Source organism: Zymoseptoria tritici, chromosome 9 (genome assembly GCF_000219625.1).
Source record: "Zymoseptoria tritici IPO323 chromosome 9, whole genome shotgun sequence".
In the NCBI taxonomy this organism is placed as follows: Eukaryota; Fungi; Ascomycota; class Dothideomycetes; order Mycosphaerellales; family Mycosphaerellaceae; genus Zymoseptoria; species Zymoseptoria tritici.
The window spans coordinates 685,969-704,837 of NC_018210.1; the positions used below are offsets into that span (position 1 = coordinate 685,969).

Consider the following 18,869-nt stretch of genomic DNA (forward strand, 5'->3'; position numbering starts at 1 on the left):
AGTCGTCAATCAACATCGCGTCTCGTTAGCGCCAAACACGAGCTCGCGCCGTTGCCATGTGCGGGAATTTCCGTCGTGCCCAACGTCAGGTCTTGGTCGACTTCACCACCACCTCATCACCGTCCGTGGATGTTCATCATCTTCGATGTCGGTACGTCTATCGTCACGCCGCCACACCTGCAAGATTTATATATTTTGTCCGGGTCCTTCCTGCTTCGTCGCCGGTCTGCCAGGACTTCAACCGTCAATTCAACACCTCCCACACCTGCTCCTCGGTATGGACAGCACCACTGCCCTTCAAGAATTGCAACGCCTATATTGGTAGCCAGACCTTTCGATCTGTTCGAGAGGCCGGCAGATGGACCAAGGGATATACGAGTTGGAAGTTGTCCTGAGTCCTAATGAGAACTGCAATCTTTCGACTCCTTGCGAGCGCGACCAATTGCAGCTCAAGCACAATCGCATGCACATCATGCAACGCCGTTTCTCATCACTCGAATAGAATTCGGCATGACGCAGGATTTGTCCTCATATACGGCCATTGTCGCACCACTTGGCCGCTGTTGATTTGGTGACCGTGGATAGGACGCCGCATTGACAGCGAAAGGATTTTATCAACGTCGCACAGACACATCCGTGCGACAGCTCGGTAAGCTACAAAGTCCGTTCTACTGTTCGCATTGGATTTCCCAGTTCGGCACTTTGGTGCTTTCTGCTATTGTTTTTGCAGCATTCTATACCACCAAGGCAGAACACTACCGCTGGTATACACTGTTCCTGAATCCCAACATCTTTTTTTTTTGCAAGTATTCGCATCATAAATTGCTGCACCAATTCGACAGGGTGCACGTCCCTTACCCTTGGTCTTTTTGGACAAAACCTCTCCCGATCCTGCTGCTCCTTCCTCTTTCCTCTTCTCTCACAACCCCAGAGTCCTTCGTTGCCAACATGAAGGTCACCACCCTCGCTGCCGCCCTTGGGGCACTCTCAGTCGCTAAAGCAGCTCCGCAATACGGCTATCCGCAGGACGCTCCTCAGTACGCTACTTCGGAAGAGGCGCCGCAGTACTATACCTCGGAGGCGGCACCTTCTTATGCTGCTCCGTCCGAAGTTCAGTATGCCACGGAAGAGCACCCTCAGTGTAGGACAATCCAATTCCGCACCGAATTCCAGCGCTGACCTTTTCAGATGAGACCCCTTCCCAGGTGAACTACCCGGTCTACTCCAGCGAAGCCCCGTCCTACCCCACCGAGTCCTCCGAGCAGCCTGTGTTTCCTGTCTCCAGCACCTTCACCTCCACCACCACGAAGCGCCACTCGACCAAGTTCATCACGATCACGAAGACGATTCAATCGGCTATCTCCGGAATGCCTTCCACCGTGGTCATTACCGTGCCCGAGACCGTCACTGTGACCGATGATCCCGTTGATGCTACAACTTCGGCTGATAGCACCTCGACCGACAGCGACTCAAGTGGCAGCACCTCCACCGAAAGCACCTCCACTGATGCCAACTCGCCCGAAAGCACCTCCGCCGAAAGCACCTCGACCGACTCTGCTACAGAATCTACTTCAGACTCCACTACGGAAACTGCCTCCGCGACTGATTCTGCTACAAGCACTGTCACTGATTCTACTTCAAGCGATTCTTCATCCACGTCTACTTCTACCTCTTCCGCCGCTACGCCTGTCCCAACTGACCAGTCTTGCGACTCGCTCAACAACAGCAACAACGGAGAGGTTAGCAGTGGTGACAAGAACTTCAGCTTGCAATGCGGAATGCCCGTGGATGGAACACCTCTCGAGACGACTTCGAGCGCGGATTCCTTCGGAGAGTGCCTGAACGAGTGTGGTGCAACAGACGGGTGTGCCGCTTTTACATTCAATCCGACCGCAGCTACCTGCACTCTCCTCTCCTCCGTCAGTGATGGCCTGCCGGACGACACTAATGGCGACTCTGGCGTCGTGATTCCTGGATCCAGCACTACCACATCTTCAAGCGCGACGGCTTCAACGACGTCCGACGACAGCAGCTCCACCACTTCCGACGTGAGCACCACTGATAGCGACTCTGCGAGCTCTAGCCAGACGGCCTCTCAGACAACTGGCTCAGCCTCCCAGACAGACACCACCACAACTGATTCTTCCTCTGAATCGGGAGTGACGACCGCATCAAGCGCGTCTCAAACGAGCCAGTCTGAATCGACAACGGAACCTGGCGCTCAGAGTGATACTACGGGGTCCGCCAGTCAGACTTCGGACAGCTCTGCCAGTCAGACCTCGGACAGCTCTGCCAGCCAGACTGATACTTCGGCCACCGACTCACAGACTTCCAACTCTGCATCGACGACCACAGATAGCTCTGCTAGCCAGACTGAGAGCTCGACATCCGATTCGCAGACTTCAGGGTCGGCGAGTACCACGTCTGCCGAAAGCTCCACGAGTTCAGCAACCTCTGCCAGCGACTCTGCGACCTCCGACAGCAGCTCGGCGACCTCGGAAAGCGCCTCATCGCAGTCTACATCGACTGATTTTGCCACCTCGGCTTCGCAAACTTCTGAGTCGACCACTTCGACTGATAGCACGCTCACCACGCTGCAGACTACCGTCGTCTCAAGCACGACGATTGTCATTCCGAGCTCGACCACATCCGAGCAGTCTTCGACCACACAAAGCCAGACTACTACATCCGAGCAGGCTTCAACCACGTCTACTATTACACAAAGCCAGACCACCACCGCTAGCACATCGCAGAGCTCCACCAGCGAATCGACAGGCACCAGCAGTGATTCTACAACATCTTCAGCCGGAAGCACGACTTCGGGTTCCACCACCACTTCTGGTTCCGCCACCACTTCTGGTTCCGCCACCACTTCATCGGCTCCAGCCTCTTCCGGTGCTTGCTCTTCCATCGGTTCTGGCAACACATTCGGTAACGGATACACTGCTCGTTGCGCGAGTGACTACCACGGATTCGAAGATGGCAGCGCTGCAGCTGATAGCTTCGCTGAGTGCGCGCCGCTCTGTGACGCTAAGGACAGCTGCGCTGGCTTCTCTTACAACGGAGAAGTCTGCTTCTTCAAGTCCGCCCAAGGAACTACCCGCCGCTCGGATCCCAATGTCGATGCTGCATTCAAAGAGGGTCCATCGGGAGGGACGACAACGACGACCACCACGAACGTGACGAATGCGAAGCGTCAAGCATACTACACGGAGACCAAGCCGATCTACCAAATACCTTCGACCTACCTGGCCCCTGTTCCGACCTATCAGGCTCCTTCCACCTATGGTCTGTCATCTCCAGGCTATCAGGTGCCTACAACATATGAAACCTCAACGCCAATTTATCAGGCACCTTCGACATATGGTCTGTCAACTCCAGGCTATCAGGCGCCTTCAACACATGAGATGTCAACGCCAGTTTACCAGGTCCCTTCAATATCTGAAACGTCAACGCCAGTTTACCAGGTGCCGTCGACATATGTCGTGTCCGTACCAACGTACAGCGCACCGGCTCCTTATCAGACAACGGTGCCTGGGTCGTACCAGCCTTCTTATGTTGCTTCCTCCACGACCTATGTGGTAAGCCAGGCTACTTACCAGGCCCAATACAAGCGCGCTGAAGAGGAACACCCTGCTTTGCCGGAGACCTACGCATGCAACCCTGCTCACTCATACCCGAATGGCCAGAGCTGCATCTCTACCGCCGGAAGCCTGACTCTCGTCTCGCCCAGCGCCCACGCCGCTCAGTACCAGACGACGAGCGAGCACCACGCTGTCTACACTACGAAGGAGTCGCACCCAACTTACATTGCTTCTCCGAAGTCCTCGCCTGCCTACGTGGCCTCTCACCCAACCTACGCTGCGTCCGTGAAGTCTGCCATTCCAACCTACGCTGCTTCTACCAAGCATCACAAGACTTCTTCCAAGATCTCGTACCACAGCTCGCCGCCGGCAAGCTACCAGACTAAGCACACTTCGCCGCCCGCTTCTTACCAGACGAAGAACAGCTCGCCACCAGCTTCGAAGCCACCAACATACCAGACGACCACGAAGACGTATGCCGTCGTTCCTTCTGTGCCAGTCTCCAAGCCAACATACGCGGCGTCTTCTCCCGTGCCGCCTCCAGCTTCAAAGGCTTCTTCTCCTCCCCCAGCCCCACCTGCCAACACCCCAGTCTATTCTGGAGGAAAGCCACCTGTCGCCCCGCCCGCCGCTCCTCCAATTGCTCCACCGGCCGCTCCGCCCGCCGCTCCTCCAGTTGCTCCACCGGCCGCTCCGCCTGCCGCTCCACCAACTGCTCCTCCGATGGCTCCACCGATGGCTCCTCCGATGTCTCCACCAGCCGCTCCGCCCGCTGCTCCTCCAATGGCTCCCCCAGCAGCGCCGCCCGTTGCTCCACCAGCCTCTCCTCAGGCCGCTCCTCAGGCCGCTCCTCCTGCCGCTCCGCCAGTAGCTCCACCAGCTGCCCCGGCCTACACGGGCGCCGCTGAGCGCAAGGAGTTCTCTCCCACTTTCGCACTTTTGCCTCTGGCTTTTGTGGTGTTCGTGTTGTGAGCAACCTGAGTGACGGGATCCTCGAGATTATCTGCGGCTCGCGCGGCCGATGTCTCTGGGGGATCGCGTACTCTACATGCTGAACGAATAGAGATTCCTGCGCTTCGTGCGCGGAACTGAGAAGATGGATTAATGTTTATTAGAAGATAGGTTCCAATCGGATCAAAGCGTTGGAATGCTTCGAGCTGCCCGTCATACTGGGTGTAATGTTTAGCTGCGGTACTATAGAATGGTATCAAATGTCGATTGGAACATACTCATTGCTTCGACTCCTTTTGATAAGGACGCTGGTCAGTACTATATTTCTGTGCGATGATTGGTCAGTCTGCCTCCGGACATCGGTCCGTCCGCTTATGCATATGCATCTCTATGCCTGATAAGGTGCTGTATGGATACGAGCTGGTGCTCTTCGAACATGCTGTTTCAATGTCTCCTCGCACCGGCATCGTCGAGAGTACGTCAGGATCCGTCCGACTCGTCCTCCATCCTGAGCTGTTTCACTTTGTCGGGATCGACTAATTCCGGAAGCCTGACATATAGGAAGGGACGAACGTCATGGTTACTAAACAGTAGCACCTTCTGTACTCTTGAAAACACACCGTTCCCGATTGCTATCTGATACTTTGCCATATATCTGGAAATCTCGTCGCCCATGTTTCGCACGTATACGGAAAGAAATCTTCGACCGCCATGGACTTTGCCATGAATGGAGTCGCGGGAAAGCCTTGGCCGCAGACCGCCGTGTCGTCGAGAACCACGAATGGGGCCAACACCGGCAAGCCGAAGCAACAACGAAGCCGAAGGAAGAAGGACGTGGAAGAGGACGATCCCTCGAAGAGAAGATGTGTCTCCACAGCGTGTATAGCGTGCAGGAAGAGGAAGAGCAAATGCGACGGTAATCTTCCTGCGTGCGCGGCCTGCTCGCAGGTGTATGGAACGGACTGTATATACGACCCGAACTCGGACCATCGGAGGAAGGGCGTGTACAAGAATGATGCGGATACGCTCAAGACGAAGGAGTCGACGCTGCAGACGATCATTCATGCGATCTTGAACTATGCTGAAGAAGACGTGCCGGACCTGGTACAGGAGATCAGGACTTGCGAAAGCTTGGATGCTGTGGCGGACAAGATCGTGGCGAAAGAGAATGGAGAGGATAATGGCGATGGTGGAGGTGGAAGGAGTTCTATGGACTCCTCGGAGCGAGCACCGCGAATGTCGACCTTCGAGTCGCATCTGTACGGCAAGATGGGAGACTTACGGCTGGACGAAGGATCGGTACGATATATCGGCGGAACGAGCCATCTAATACACGCCGGGCAAGGCTCTCCCACTCCACCCAATATGGACGAGTATCTCCCGCAGGAGAACGCGATTACGTCCTGGACGAACGTGACAGACGACCCGCAGCTGGTTCTGCATTTGCTCAACATGTACTTTACCTGGCATTACACTTTCTTCACACTATTGTCTAAACAGCTGTTCTTCCGAGACTTTACTCTTGGGCGACCTCCTCCAGGCACAAGACGGAAAACGCAGCACTGCACGCCCCTACTTGTCAATGCGATTCTGGCACTTGGATGCCATTTCACATCTCACGCGGGAGCAAGAGTAGATCCGGAAGATTCGGCGACCGCAGGCGATCACTTCTTCCGGGAAGCGAAAAGGCTGATCATGGAGAACGATGAGCATGAGAAGCCGAGTCTCACCACAGTCCAAGCTCTTGCGCTAATGTCTGTAAGAGAGGCAGGATGTGGCAGAGAGGCGAAAGGCTGGGTCTACAGCGGCATGTCATTTCGTATGGCCTGCGATATGGGATTGAATCTGGATTCAAGCTCACTGAGTGCTAGCAAAGAAATCAGTGGCGACGATGATGAGGAAGACAACCGGAAAGTCACGTTCTGGGGCTGCTACCTGATTGACAAGTGTTGGTCTAACTACATGGGTCGTCTGCCACAACTGCCGTCAGCAATTGTCGCCGCGTCAAAATATGACGTCTTTCCAGAGGAGGACTCTTCTCAGTGGAGTCCTTACACCGACTCTGGGTTTACACAGGCACACGCCCAGCCTGCCCGAACAAGGGCCGTGGCGCTGCAGATATCCAAGCTGTGCGATATCAGCAATGACCTAATGGCGCACTTCTACAACCCGATTGACATGGAGAAGACCAGGGGAAAAGCGGCGGAGCTCAGGAAGCTCTCCGCCATTCACACCAGACTCGAATCATGGCGAAGGGATCTGCCAAAGGAGTTTGAACCGAAGGAAGGGGTTCTGTCCTCGGTTCTGGTCATGCAGTAAGTGTGCTATGCGCGATGCCGGTCAACATTGCTAACTGTGTGTCTCAGTATGTTCTTCCAACTGCTATTCATCCATCTCTTCCGACCTTTTTTGAAGTACACACAAGCAACATCGCCACTGCCAAGCACTGTCAGTCCTCGGAAACTGTGCACCCAAGCGGCAGCTATGATCTCAAAGCTCATGCGGCTTTACAAGCGATCTCATGGCTTGCGACAGATCTGCAACATTGCAGTCTACATCGCTCATTCGGCGTGCACGATTCACCTTCTCAATCTACCCGACAAGAATGCCAAACGCGACATTGTCCATGGTGTGAAACATTTAGAGGAGATCGCTGAGAGTTGGCTTTGCGCAAGGCGAACACTCGCAATCATGAGCATGTTGGCCACGAAATGGAAGGTCGACTTGCCAGACGAAGCCGCAGCCGTGCTCGCTCGAACAGACGCCAAATTCAGCTCGTACCACCGCGAGATACAGTCGCCGGCATCGAGCCAGAGGCGGGAGTCGGACCTCATGAGTGTTCCTGAACATCTCGCTATGCAACCCACTCAGACACCAGCCCTCGTACAACCGACCACCGCACACAACTCGCCCCTCTACAACACCGCCTCACCCATGTTTGTCCCTGCCGCCATCGGTGCCTCTGGCTCAGCAATTGTACGCTCTCACGAACCGCAATTTCCCGCCCCACCCGCCGACGCATACAGCTTACGCGCATCTCAGTTCCCCTCCGCCGCTACCACTCCCGCGACCCCACAGAACCAAGCTCGACAGCACTCTACACGAGCAGGCGCCAGTCCCAGTGACATGTTCGGCGGCGTGGAGCAGCTGCTGCGAGACAGCCATGACTGGGCGTATCGGGACCAAGCACAGTTTGCGACTGGATTTGGGAACTGGAACTCCACACCAGACGCAGATACTGCAGCTTGGGCAGCCAACATGACGCCCAATGCTCCACTGGCGGGAAGTGTGGCGCCGGCACGTCAGCACAGTCAAGCCAGTGCAGTCAGCATCCCGATGAATGCTCAACCTGCCGGATATGTGCCGACTGCGAGCGCAACCTTGAACGGTGCGAATGGCGTCAATGTCAATGGAACTGGGAATGTCGATGGCATGATGACGAATTGGCTGAACAGTATGACTGCTTATAATACTATGGCGACGACTTATAATGAGGATGAGTGGTATCAATGAGGACATTGAAAGCGGGAAGTCGGCGCACTTGGGGATCGGAAAAGAGGTTACCTTATACCCGGGCTTTGGAGAAGGTCCCGCGGAGCGAGTGGGAACATCGTCCCAGCGTTTGTGGAATTGAAAAGAAGTCTTGTTGAAAGCGCGACTGCACAGAAGACAGTCATCTGATATGAATGTATGAGCACTTGGGTTTAATTAGAACGATGAATTGACGTTAGGGTTAGGGTTATCCAAAATCTAATTCACACCATCTGTGCCTCTCATACTTGCATACTCGGAAGTCCGCCTCGGTCTGATCGACTCTTGGATCCAATACAATCATCAATGAAACTCCTTTGCGCCTTGCTGTCTGTAACCAAGCGCGTCGTGTCGTATGCCCATCTCGTTGACGCTTCGTCACGCCCTGAACCACCTGCTCGCCTTTACTGCCCGGATCCGGCCGTGTCCCGTCGATACGCTTCGGTTGTGTCCTCAGCGCCTTCATGTGGGCGGCATGGATCGAGACTACTGATCGGAGTCGTCCTGCTCGGAGTCGTTCAATCTCTCCGTAAGGTCCGCCTGAGGGGAGAAAGAGGCAAGGCTGCCCGGATTGTACAGCTGGAGGCGACCCCAAGAATGAGCTTGGGATGGAGCGGTCGGGGATAGCACAATCTCGGGCAGTTTCGATCGCTCATCGAAGGATGGAGTAGGTACTTCGATCCGAGTCGACGCGTCGGACGGGTGAAGCAAACGGTGCGATGCGCATCTCTCCGCAATATGCGAGGCTGATGGGACTGTCCTGGACATGGACTGGGGAGCTGGAAGTTCGAGATGGTGATTTCCAGTGCCGGAGTCGAGGGCAGGAATCGTTTGAAGGTGGGCAAAATCTGGCTGTCTTGCATGCTCGGGAGGATCTTCGTCTTCAGCTTCGTCATCGCTGTCTTTGCCGACACGGTTGCCTGTCCTCCTCTTGCTCGCACGTCTGGCGTTGCTGAGCTTCGACGTGATCTTGCGCTGCACAAGCCGCATTGGATTTTCGGCGATGTCACGGATGAACTCTCCGACAATGGCGTCCGCAGCAACATTGCCATAGTCTCGCAGAGTGGTGATGATCAGCTCCAAGCGGTCGGAGCACTTCAGGGTGTCTTTGGGGGCACGCGGAATGCGGTCCTTGACGATCGCTTTGTCCAAGTTCTTGGATGCTTTCGCAACGTTGAGGATACCATTCTCGTGAATGTCGTAGACTTCTTTCTGCTTCTGGTCAGTTCTGGTACTCGAGCGCTACAGCCTGTAGTAGATAATGGAACTTCCGCTTACCAGAATCATCCATGCAAACCACTCCGCCTGACGCACTGATGGTGGGAACTCGTTGATGACCGTGACTTGATGCTCATACTTGTTCAGCCAAGTATTCCACTCTGAGCGCTCCATACCGGTGGGACAAGGGGCCTTCGAGTCGGATGCCATGGCATTCACGATCCTTGCGACAAAGTGCTTCTCGTTGGCTTTGACGATATGGACATCGTCGAAGTCAGGAGCCACTTTAAAGCGCATGGCTGGGCTGCGAACAGCCTCGTCGATGCTGTTGAAGGCGAGAGTCGTTTGCGCTGCTGGTCTCGAAGCTTCCCCGATCATGGTCGTCTTCTTCGGTTGTGCGCGCTCCTTGTCCGCGTTTCGCTTTATACCACTGCCGTCGGCTGGATGGCCGCTGCCCGCCATTTCTAGTGTGGAACTCCGAGGCGCTTCGATGCGCGCTGTTGCTGCAGTTGGCGGTGGTGGTGGTGGTGATCGAGGCGATCGAGGGTTCATGGCGAGATGTTGAAAAGAAAGAGAGAATGGAAATGACGGAGGAAGAAAGACTTGCTACTTGAACGGACAAGCACTTAGTCTGAGGCACTCTTGCCAAGCTTTCGGCGTGAGGAAGTGAATGAACATCGCCTGATGAGATCAGTCCGACTCACCGGTATCCGATCCACAGTTCTCTCGAGAAGCACCCTGCGAGATTGAAGATGACCGCAAGGTCGTTCCGCCGCTGCACGACTATTTTACAAGACCGCCATAGTATACACCCCGTACATCCACCAGCTTCCTTCCTCTTGCTCGCGCAACATCCTCAGGCAAACGCTGGTTGGTCAGAGCTTCGAAAGCAGCTTTGACCACATTCATCTTGTTCCTTGATCGAGGCGTCCGAGCTGCGAGGTCGTGAATACCGGCTGCTCGAGCCAACTCAAATATCAGAGATTGGCAGCGATTGCCGAAGCCTGCGAGTCGTGTTAGGAGGTCTTGGAAAGAGTAATACTGCTACCAACATACCTGGCGGTCTTGCAGACAGCTTGACGACACTTGCGCCCACTTTCGCCTCCACTTCACCAAAGATCGTCCTCTCCTCGTATCGCGGAATCGGCTTCATGTTCCTGATAGCGTTCATCATCGCCTGCCGCCGTCCGTCTTCGTCTTCTGCAGCTTTGCCCTCCCCAATGCCCAGCATGCCTTCTTGGTTTCCCGCGATGGTCAAAAAGTACAGACTTGCAATCTTGCCCATTCTTGTCTGGTTGACCACGCGATGTGTAACCAAATTCTTGACTCGAATTCTGCGGATTTCCTGCGGTGTGAGCCCAGTCTGTTGGCAAAGCCGTAGCAGATGCTGGTCTTCTTCCGTCTTCTCGTCTGCCTGCTTTTTGTCCGATCTCGCCGACTTCTCTCGGTGTTGAGAGCTCATGGCATCGGTCACAGGTTGTGCGCCTGGCGTGAGCTCTGCATGCATCTCGGCATCGATTCCGTGAGGTGCCTTATCCACGATCGGTCGTACGGTCGCAAAGTCGTCAATGTAATCGATGCGCATGGGATCTGAGCGGAACCGTCCTTGGGTCATCATATCTGTCGCATCGATCGCCTTCTCTCCTGCTTCAATGGCTGCCATCTGCTCCGGGGTGTACTTCATCGCCAGCAACTTCTTCTCGCGTGCGGTGTACGGTCTTAAGTGATCCGCGAGAGCATCGACTTCAGATTGTCGCGTGGATGCAATTCCCAGGTCTTCGGCTTTGATGTTCGGATAGCGACTTCGTGTTGTTCGTTTTCGGGCTTGCTCGATGGGCGTGGAGGAGAACGAGCGGCGGACATTGCTGGCAGATTGGGTGACGGTTGACTTGAGCCGACATGACAAGCATTGATAAGTCTTCGAAGGATTCATGGCCGCGGTGTGGTGTGTTGTCGTGCGGGTGGTTGAAGCGTTGAAGGAGAGATGTCCGCAAAGTCTCAAAAGACCTCCGGCTTGCTTGGCACTGTCTCGCAACCAACTCCCATCTGATGCGAAGCTCCTGCACTTTTTCTACATCACCATGGTACTGCCTACAACAGCAGCGAAGAACGCGGCATGCCACTGCTGCCGTCAATGGGTGTTGCGGTCGTTCATCGCCAGCATCGGCGGCTCGGGCGTGCTGCCTACATCCCAGCATGCTCAACGGAGAACTTTCTCGGTATCGCCCAACTGGAGGAATCCTAGACAGCGGGTTCGACGAGACGCGAAAGAGGACTTTGCACTTAACGACATCAATGATGGCTTCGCTGCGCCAGTATACGGGCATGACTACGCCGCTCAAACGCCTGCCATTGAGGAGAAGCCACCATCCACTGAGGAGGCCGCCACCGAAGCTCCGGCGGTATTGGAGAAGGAAATAGCCGAGCCAGAGACCTCTGTGGCCAGCGAGACTGCATCTCCACAGCAGGAACATGTGCCTTGGTATCTGCAAGTAGACCCGCCAATACCAACCCAAGAGAACAACATTTCAGCGCGCCAGAAGCTCCCCGACTTGCCGGACCACCCGCCTCCCATTCTTGAACCTCTCCTTTCGCAAATCTCCATTGACCTCGGTCTCGACGATCTTACGATTCTCGATCTACGTACTCTCGATCCACCTCCTGCCCTCGGGGCCAACTTGCTCATGCTGATTGGCACTGCACGGTCCGAGAAGCATCTTCATGTTTCGGCCGACAAGCTATGTCGATGGTTACGTTCTCAGTACAAGTTGAGTCCGTTTGCGGATGGGCTGCTGGGAAGACAAGAGTTGAAGTTGAAACTACGGCGGAAGGCGAAGCGGTCTAAGCTGATGTCGGCTGTGGGTGTAAAGAGCACTGCGGAGACCGAGTTGGACGAAGGAATAAGAACTGGCTGGGTTTGCGTGAATGTCGGGCGAGTAGAGGGAGGCGATCTGCCTAAGACAGAGGAGGAGATCGCAAGAGAGCAGAACTTTATTGGGTTCGGAGAGAGGAGCACGGGATCGAGGATAGTGGTGCAGATGATGACCGAGGAGAAAAGAGGCGACCTTGATCTGGAGAAGCTGTGGGCTACAATTCAGCGGAAGTCTGACCGGGAGAAGCAAGCGCTGCTTGCGGAGGATGAGACCGCGAACACGGAGGAAACGCTGTCCGAAACATTCCCTCGGAATGAGATACCAAAGGTCGATGAAAACCCCAAGGAAACTCGGCTCGAACCACCGCCAGGGAACGAACTCTTCTACCTTCGTGGCGTGAATGGACAACGTGGACAAGTTCGCAGTTTTCATTCCTACGCTCCAAGTTTCCGTCAGGCTTTCTTCAGCGCTTCGAAGAGTGAACCAGCAGCTGATGACTTTTCATCACTTGACGTGGACTGGCCCACAAGAGCCACAGATGAGCCAAGCTCTCATGCCGCTGAGGGACATCGGAAAGATGGACAGACCGTCGATGTCCAGGACTTCCTCAAAACATGGCGCAGCTACCCGCAGACCTTCCGCCCTCGGAGCCGAGAATTGTACGTATCGTTCTTCAAGGCTTTGGGAGAAGGAACGCTTACACCTCTATCCGCCGAAGACAGCAGTAGCGGCATGGAGCTTTCTGAAGGCGTGGGTAAAACGGACGTCGACGCTGGTCAGCATACCTCTGAGGTCTTCGAAGAGTCGTTTCAGGCGCAGGCATACCTCGAAGCGCGAGAATATCTGAGAGATGCGCTGAACGATATGGAGGCAGAGGATCCGATTGTTACCTTCGACGGAGTGCGCGCAGCAGACGCTAATGGCGCCAGCGACATGGCCGGAGCCGTTGATTTGGCGATGGGCATCTTGCGGTCCATCAGATTCGTCGACCCCGAGAGTAGATCGAAGGAGTGGAACGATGTGCGAAGTCGATGCGAGACGTTTCTGCGCAGAGTGCTCAAGTCGGCATGAGGAAGTGGTGTGATGAAGACCTTGTAAGTGCCCTGTATCATAGCTGTAAATACCATCGACCACATTGACGGCCATCCGGAGCGGCATGTCTTATCTCCTTACCGGCTCCCTGCAGCATATGAACGCCCTAGCGCCAAAACCTCTCCCGCTTCCGCACGTCGTTTGCCGCCACAACGCCGTCAACGTTGATGTACTCTCACCTTAACTACTTCCGACTTCTTCTACCATCGAGACGACTGCTCGACTACCATATCGCACCCAACAACACGACTGAATGGACAAAATGTTTTCAATGCTTTGTTGCGCACGACGCCGCCGTCAAGACCGTTTGCAGCACGATGCTTCACCACCGCGGATGACAGAACATGCCACAGCGCTCCGACCCACACCTTCACCGGCTGCCGCGAAGCCCATCTTGCCATCAATCGAGGAATCAATATCACCGTCGCCTACCAAATCAGCGGTACGTCTTTCAGCTAGCGCCTCAAAACATCACTCCGCGGGCGAGCTCCTTCCGGCGATCGACTTCACAACATTCAACGTCCCACTGGCCGGCAAGGAAGCGCAGTCAATGCAGGACTCTCCGCCGACTACAGAGAGGCCCGCCGTTCACAAAGTCGCTTCGGGACCGAGCATTTGGACAGCGTTGCCAGAGAACTATCCGTCTAGTGCGAATGCGCAATCCACGACTGATGAAACTACACTCGTCGCACAGGCCAGCGGATCGGATCACCAGTCGGTCGTACCGGCTTCCGCCCCTTCTCAAGCCGCGCTACCTGCGGACGAGTCAGTCGTCGAAGCCCTGATTCAGTCATTGGACTTTGCTACATCTTATTTTCGCCAAGTCATTCAGCGCACGGTTAAGACTGACCTCGATACACGAATTCAGAACCTTCCACAAGAGCTGAGCGATCGGATACTCGAATGCTACCTCAACTCTACGATGCCATCGGGAGACGCTGCTGTCAATATCGACCACACACGTGAACCTGTCAAAGTACCGGCAGCACTGCACATCGACAGGAGTCTTCGCTCGAAGTATGCGAAGCTGTACTACGGCCATGGACAATTCAATATCGCCGAAGAGTTTGGCTGGACGCCAGCACTGTTCGCGGCGCGCATCCTGAAATGGGTATCAATGGTAGCTCCTGAGCATCGTCGACTGATTGCCACAGTCAGGGTCGGCGTTCCCGATGTGCCATCAGCGCCGGAGTTTCGAAGCATTCATACGTGTATGATCACGCTCGCTCTGCGTGGGCACCCGTTGTTGAAGAGATTGGCGATGCACGAGAAGCTGTGTGTCTACAGCGATGAGGGCGAATACCGGGTGGAGGACCTAGGCTTGCCGAGGGCGCCGAAGGAGAACGACGATTAGTCATGCGTCTGCTACAAGGGCTTGTTGCCATACCAGAATGGGCTCAGAAGGATACGGACTCATTGGTGCTTACTTTTCCGGGCCGATGGCAGACATGAGATTATGTGCCCAATAGGGAGGACGGGACGCACAGAGCTCACAGCAAGAACTTCCAACCTTGCGATGGGACTCGCAGAAGAGATGTGTCTTATGAATTCTGTGCAGGTCGGAGGTCGCATCGCTTCTCCATGAGGTACGTCTACTTTTTTCTGATCTTCAAGAAAGCAAAATCCAAACATTCTCTTGTGGTGTTTTCAATCCATGGTAAAGTTCGTTCGTTCCAATGGTCGCATCGCCGAGCCGCTCTATTGTAACCATGGATCTCTTTTCAGTCATCTCATCATAACCATCTGGACCTGCCATTTTTTGCGCACCTTCAATTCGCATTCCCTACTTGAAATGGTTTCATTCCCGCTTGAATTCGTTCGGACGTTCCCACCGGCTTGACATCACCATTGGCTTCTCTGACAAGGCCACCAGCACACTAACGATGGCTCCGAAACGAGAGCGCACTCTCGAAGGAGAAAGGCCACCACGGCCACATACAACAAGAGAGCCTCGCATGGCTGAGGACTCGATCGTGACGGGCAAATCCGCCACGATCGACAGGATCCTTGGAAGTCATATCCAGGAAGCTCTTGGGAAGCGCCTCGAGAGGAGTGATCTCATGCTAGAGAAGCCTTCTCCACTTCCAGCACACACATCCAAGAAGCGACGCCTGGCCAAGGATAAGATCGAGACCGTGAACACGGAGTTCTACGGCGAGGAACTTGAAGGACGGGCCCAGGCATTGCTCGCCAAACGCATCCAGAAACTGGCGCAAGAGCTGCAGGACATCATACTGGACCAATTGCTCGCGGCAACACTGCCGTCGGACTCCGCGCGCGTCACTATCCTAGACAGATGGTGCTCTCCCAGGAAACACTTTCCCGAGAAACGGAAGACTTTCAACATCCCGGTTGCGCTCTGGATCAATCAGAAGACTCGTGCCAAATACGCCAAGCAATTCTACAGCCGCGATCAGCTGCTGTGCATTGAGACCATCGGCACCATATTCCATCCCAGCTGTATTAATATGGCGATAGATTCGTGGTTCGAGCTCATAGACTCTGAGCATCGCCACCACCTCGGCAAGATCCTCCTCAAGTTCGTGGCCCAGGGCTATGCTGTCATGCCCAGGGAAGTTCGTCACTGTTTCGATGTCAGCGACGTGTCTGATGTCAGCGACGTTGGATTCTCCATGGAAAAGGAGTACCAGTCCCATCATGTGTCACCTAGCATGTCTACTCTTGGGGTGCTCTCAAAGCCTTGGGGCTCTCTTTCCCACCGGAAAAAGCAGGAATATGTTTCTGGGATCGGTTTGCGGACTTGCATCGCGAAGGCGGAGCACTATTCGTTATTCGGTCACTTGCCCACCAATCCAGCTCGCATTGCAGAACTTGTGAGGTCCTCGCTAAGAATCGAAGACCGGACACCATCTTGATCATCCAGTCCACGCCGACATCTGATGGGGCCAGCTTAGCATCTCGCAGTGGACGCAGCAGTCTTGTGGAAATGTCCAGTCTGCTGGCTAGTTTGGGGCGGCAAGGGACCGCTGGCGCACAGTGGAGAGGTACGGAAGACCGTCACGCATGATAGCTGTGGGTATGGGCCGCAGCATGTCTGGCAGTCTACGAGGAGTTGGGACAACAGATGCTGCTCACGGCGAAAAGCGTCAACGGACTACGTACGCTGTGAGGTCGAGTTCGCAAAAAGCAATGTCATTTGAGGTAATTACATGTATGTATTCATAGTACTTTCGACCGAATATTCCGCCGTTCCACTGCTGACTTTGAGATCGCCTCTATTTCAGTTTAGGTCTTCCGGCCTGAAGCACTTCTTCAGCTCGACTTGTGAGTCCTTAGCGTAATCCTGATTGATTTGTGTCGTTCACTCACCAAGAAGTAAATCCATATTCATCAAAGTAGTCCTAGCCCATCGCTTCTGCGTCATAGTGTTATCATGCAGCGTTTGCACGTGAAAGCCTTGGCACATCTTCGCTTCACTACCTTGCGGCGGCTCGTTGCTTCACTTCTAACAATTTGCTTTCTTCTTCCAGAATCTCGACAACACCATCACCACCTTTGGAAACCGTCCCCAAAATCACCATCACCAATATGGCTCCGAAACAAGAACATACCGGCGCCGAGCTCAGCTCACCACATCAACAAGCATCCACGAAACGGCTGAAGCTCACATCAGAGGACGCACTTACGCCCAGACCCGAGAAGAGGGCTCGCAGACTGCGTGCTCGGTCGGATCTAGCACAAAACATACAGAAACTTCCACAAGAGCTGCAAGACGATATCCTGGATCTCGTCCTCGCTGCATCACTTCCATCGAAGCCCGCCCAGATCACCATCGGCAGAGAGCACAACACTTTCAGCACCCCGCTTGCACTTAGGATCAACCGTAAGACTCGGGCGAAGTTCGCTGAGCTGTTCTATCGCCAAGGACAGCTGCTGCTCATCGACACTCGCGGTCTTCCCACAGAGGTCCTTGCTAAGGCGATCGATGATTGGTTTGAGATTGTGGACCCGAGACATCACGAATACATCGTCTCGGTAAACTTTCAGTGTCAAGACAGAAGCATTCGTCAATACGATTCTGACGATTCCGATGACTCCGGCGGTGGATATGACGATCGATATGAGATGCAGGGTTACAACATGGACGGCGTTTCGATGTCTATGGGAGAAGAGTACCGCGGTTCCAGTCGGGTAGTTGGAGATGGAAGACTCTGGATCGAGCTCTCACCGCACGAAAGAAGGCAGTGGATCTGTGGCCAGGGGTTGAAGGCTTGCCTCTTTGGCCTTGCCATGTATTCGGTCGTAGGATCCTTTGCCTGAACTTCAAGGTGGATTCATCAACGGCACACCGGCGGTCACAAATGACTTCACTATGCAATGCTCCTTTCACTGCCGACTGGGCGATAGTGCGATCCATGAGACCCAGAAGCAAAACGCAGTAGGGACACTTACCCAAGGACTCTTAGCATAGCTTGCTTGTATCACGTATTCAACTTCGACGAGAATAGCGCAGTTGTCACAGATTCAAGTACTCGGATGTAAGTTATCAATTACGCACGGTGCCTGAAATTGTCAAGAAGTGAAGTGAATGCATTTTCGTCATGTGCAATTCACTTCGTATTGCGCCTTCCCAATGCTCAGCGTGTAACGAAGTCCTCGATAACTAATGCTCACACACAATTCATCAACTTCACACTTAATGTCTTCATTCTCATATCGGACCACGGACTCTGCGATTACCAATCCACAGCCTACCATTGCCACCAACATGGCACCGCTCCAGGCACCGCTCCAGCCGCGCAAAACCTCCCCAGCTACCGCGCAGATACTCGATCCCGCAATGAACGAATACCATCGCCTCACGGAGCACATGCAGGCGCTTCCACAAGAGCTCCAAGACTCGGTCCTCAAAGAAGTCCTGCACGCATCGATGGAGGCCCCTGATTCGGTCAACGGCAGCGTCATCGCCATCAATGCCAACTACAAACCGCCCCTTGCTCTTCAGGTCAATCGAAAGCAGCGGGACATTTCGGCCACGGAATACTACAATAACACAGTATTTCTCGTCGAATATCCTGGTCTACGGAGGTGCGCGAAGTGGCTGTCCACCCTCACCTCAGCACACTTGCAATCAATCAAGACCATTGAATTCCCGGATCTTCGCTACTACAGCATCATCGAGAGCGGCGTAGACAATGCTCCATTCGACACATACCGCGATTCAGCTTTCCATGAGGCAAGACTGATCGTCAGACTCATCGAGAAATACAGTGGGGCCTACATCGGCCCCGGTAGCAAGGCTGTTGTACTTCGACCAAACGCTCTCAAGGTCGAGCTACGATTCCGGCAGTCGGATGGGAGTCTACGGCATCGATGGTATCGCGAGGGGCGCCTTGAGAATGAGCAGTGGGAAAGCGAAGCCTACGGCCGGACATCCACGACATCACCGTGCAAGGAGTGAGTCAGTTGCGCGGTTCGTTGAACCTCACACAAGATGTCCACAGAGGAGGCGTGCTTTGAGTCCCTACTATTTGCCAGTGTCCCAAGCTCTGACAGCAACCGCAATCAGGATCAGATGCGGAAGAATGGCATGCCCTTCTTTTCGCACTCGTTTCTGAGCATGCAGCAGCTCTATGTCACAGACTCGCGCGCCTCCATG

The 18,869-nt window shown here is 54.4% G+C and overlaps 5 protein-coding genes across 5 annotated transcripts; 4 read left to right on the plus strand and 1 right to left on the minus strand.

Annotated features, from left to right (window-relative positions):
• Positions 1-948: 948 nt before the first annotated feature.
• MYCGRDRAFT_95631 (Ca2+-modulated nonselective cation channel polycystin) lies at positions 949-4,556 on the plus strand (the record flags this gene model as incomplete). The annotated part of the gene is made up of 2 exons (XM_003849295.1): positions 949-1,115; positions 1,229-4,556. 2 exons carry the CDS (start codon positions 949-951, stop codon positions 4,554-4,556), a joined length of 3,495 nt encoding a protein of 1,164 aa, XP_003849343.1.
• A 484-nt stretch (positions 4,557-5,040) lies between these two features.
• MYCGRDRAFT_75413 (uncharacterized protein) lies at positions 5,041-8,048 on the plus strand (the record flags this gene model as incomplete). The annotated part of the gene is made up of 2 exons (XM_003849296.1): positions 5,041-6,850; positions 6,902-8,048. 2 exons carry the CDS (start codon positions 5,247-5,249, stop codon positions 8,046-8,048), a joined length of 2,751 nt encoding a protein of 916 aa, XP_003849344.1.
• Positions 8,049-10,067: 2,019 nt separating this feature from the next.
• Positions 10,068-11,221, minus strand: MYCGRDRAFT_75416 (uncharacterized protein; the record flags this gene model as incomplete). The annotated part of the gene is made up of 2 exons (XM_003849724.1): positions 10,068-10,288; positions 10,341-11,221. The coding sequence occupies 2 exons, from the start codon at positions 11,215-11,217 to the stop codon at positions 10,068-10,070; spliced, it is 1,098 nt and encodes a 365-aa protein (XP_003849772.1).
• Positions 11,222-11,365: 144 nt separating this feature from the next.
• On the plus strand, positions 11,366-14,603 carry MYCGRDRAFT_110705 (uncharacterized protein; the record flags this gene model as incomplete). Its single annotated transcript, XM_003849297.1, has 3 exons — positions 11,366-13,057; positions 13,210-13,251; positions 13,563-14,603. The coding sequence occupies 3 exons, from the start codon at positions 11,366-11,368 to the stop codon at positions 14,601-14,603; spliced, it is 2,775 nt and encodes a 924-aa protein (XP_003849345.1).
• A 529-nt stretch (positions 14,604-15,132) lies between these two features.
• MYCGRDRAFT_95635 (uncharacterized protein) lies at positions 15,133-18,671 on the plus strand (the record flags this gene model as incomplete). The annotated part of the gene is made up of 5 exons (XM_003849298.1): positions 15,133-16,083; positions 16,500-16,534; positions 16,741-17,512; positions 17,719-17,748; positions 17,961-18,671. 5 exons carry the CDS (start codon positions 15,133-15,135, stop codon positions 18,669-18,671), a joined length of 2,499 nt encoding a protein of 832 aa, XP_003849346.1.
• Between the last annotated feature and the right edge of the window lie 198 nt (positions 18,672-18,869).